The 2654-nt window shown below is 34.3% G+C and overlaps 1 protein-coding gene across 2 annotated transcripts in view; it reads left to right on the forward strand.

Moving 5' to 3' along the window:
* The window catches only part of LOC107689448 (ras GTPase-activating protein 1-like), an 11259-nt gene extending 9970 nt beyond the window's left edge, over positions 1 to 1289 (forward strand). For both annotated transcript variants that reach the window (XM_016487438.1, XM_016487448.1), the window contains exons 25-26: positions 234 to 368; positions 444 to 1289. In XM_016487438.1, the coding sequence (XP_016342924.1) occupies positions 234 to 368; positions 444 to 527 (219 nt within the window). In that variant the 3' untranslated portion in view covers positions 528 to 1289. The remainder of the gene's footprint in view (positions 1 to 233; positions 369 to 443) is intronic.
* The last annotated feature ends 1365 nt before the right edge of the window (positions 1290 to 2654 follow it).

A 2654-nucleotide genomic window follows, 5' to 3' on the forward strand; every position in this document is an offset into this window, starting at 1 on the left:
TTTTTTTTTTTTTTTTTTTTTTTTTAGTGTAACTCAGTCTTATAAGGAAGAAATTAGATGTCCTCCAGGGGGCGCAAATGCTTCATTATCCACATTTTTTTCAGTTAAAATGGAATTATGGTCAAATGTATTTATTTATTTTACAGATAACCACAATGATTAGGTCATATTCACATGCCCTGTGCCATATGTCTAGTGTGTCTTTACTGTTTGCATGCATTTGCTCTTTTCAGAATGTCCCAGAGCTGCCTGAACCCACAGAGCACTTTAACACTGACCTGGCCCGTGACCTTGCTGCCCTACACCAGCTCTGTGTCACGCACTTAGATGAGCTGAGGATACTCAGTAATGAGAAGGGCGCGCAGCAGGTACCATTATAACTTAATAAAATGTTTAATGATGATAGCCAGTACTTGGGTGAAATTGTTCTGTTTCTCTCACAGCACATCTTGAAAAAACTCTTGGCAGTCACTGAACTTCTGCAGCAGACCCAAACTCAGTATGCAGTGACCAACAGCAGCCGATAGACTGCAGGATTTCACTCTGCTACACACTTTCTGTGACATTATAAACCACTTTTGATCATAGTCGTCACATTAGACAGACAAGGCAGTGAGTGAATGTTTGTTTACCTGCACTCCCTTATTTACAGGATGTGTTTTCATAAAGAGGAAAACAAATTATGAAGCAGAAGAAACGTTCCACAGTTGTCTTGAAAAGGGACGGTGATGTTTTCCAGGTGACAGAAGTGATGTTGTCCAGATTCATAACTGCTGTTTGCGCTCTGCAATGTCAAACACTATTACAGTTTTTCCTCTGAAAACAAACTAAAACCACATTTTACTAAAAAAATCTGATGCTTGACAAGTGGAGAAGGATGGAAAAAAAAGCATGTAAACTAACCGATGCTGCGAAAAACATGCCTTGGAAGACCAAATATGTTTTATAAATTTACACTCTGTCTGGTTTGTTTTCTTTTTAAATGTTGTGCTTGAGCAGGCGATCAAGAGAAAACATATTTATATCTGATTATATATATGTCCAATATAGGAACTACCAAGAAATGCAGAAGAAGGTATTTTGTATCAAAACTATTTTCATATTTGGAATCACAAAATTGAAAATAATGCTTTTTGCTTTTGATTTTTTCTAAAATGATTTCCTGACAATATGCATAAAGATGTGAGTGAGATTACACTATCAGGTATGCATGCACTTATTTAATACGTTCTTGTAAAAATACAGTGATTATGTTTTCTAATATATATGCAAATAAAGGAATTTTGTCATTTGTCAGTTTGATTTCTATGAATACCAAAAGTTTTTGGTATTTAGTGTCCTTTTAATATGTTGTATTTAAGGTGGTGATCTTACCTCCCAGGAATAAATCTGAATATTCAGATTAAAGTCCATCTTTTTATATATATATATATATATAGTTACACAACACAACCTTTGAAATCTAAACAGATTTTAAAACAATAGGCATCATACACAATATAAATGGTTAAGACAGACACGTGACAAATGAAATTAATGTGTTCTAAAATCGCGTTCTAAATTCTGAAGCTTTAAAAAAATCTGCAGACTGGCCCTCGAATTTTGGCAAAACTCGTGTAGTGTACCCCAGCCTTAAGATCATAACAATTTATATATTTTAGGTAATTATATATATATATATATATATATATATATATAATCTTTAATAATGTATTTACAAAACAAACAAAAACAATAATAAATAATGTTCACAATTTTACCTCTAGATGGCATCATTGTACTTCATTCAACGAATCCATGACTGTCGAAAATGAGTCCTCTGTGCCTTACAAGGAATTCAAAGATTTAATTTGTGCTTTTATAAAGCGTTCACAATAAAACATAATTACATCACTGAAATGTAATATACAAACATATTTTAAAAAACGCAAATTCTTTAGATATAGTCCCAGACATTAACGTTAATACCACACATCTATTAGCGCTGCGCAGTGATACACACGGGGTTTTTTTCCGTCCAGGTGTTTTAACGTGACGGAACTGTAACTATCTGTTTTAAAAACATTGTTAGCTGTAGATAAACGCGTTTATTCACACACACTTCTATGACCTTATTTTCATTCTGTAATCACGATATTTCTTAGCGTTCAAACCATAGACTGTAAAAAAAAAAAAAAACGGGCCCTACTTTAGCAGACCGAGGGGAGTGATTTAATTGTCCTGTGACGAGGCACAATAGAGATTACAAGCACCCACCGACAGCACAGTTGGTCAACAGAAAGGACTCTATATGCTTCATATTCCTGCCTCAGCTTTCTCTTTATTTACCTCTTTCAAAAGGCCCAAATAGAGCCCAGCAGGTTCGAGTAAAGAGACCTGAACGAATGTCTTCCTACTAATATTTCAGTCAGGGAACAGACGATTAACATTATTTTCCAAGCAATGATTAAATCGATGTCAGCACAACTAAAATCAACACAAGCTCAAATGAAAAGAGCAGAAAATGATAATCAGCATACCATACTGTTTTGACAATATAAATTACAAATGAGAAGACGTTATCCTACACGTTATCCAGGGATCATTTCAAAATGGAAAATTGTACATTTCCATTGGATAGGTAACTGATAATGTAGTTGATGCTAAATGTAGAT

The sequence above is a fragment of the Sinocyclocheilus anshuiensis genome, unplaced genomic scaffold, assembly GCF_001515605.1.
Source record: "Sinocyclocheilus anshuiensis isolate Anshui unplaced genomic scaffold, SAMN03320099.WGS_v1.1 scaffold393, whole genome shotgun sequence".
Taxonomy (NCBI): Eukaryota; Metazoa; Chordata; class Actinopteri; order Cypriniformes; family Cyprinidae; genus Sinocyclocheilus; species Sinocyclocheilus anshuiensis.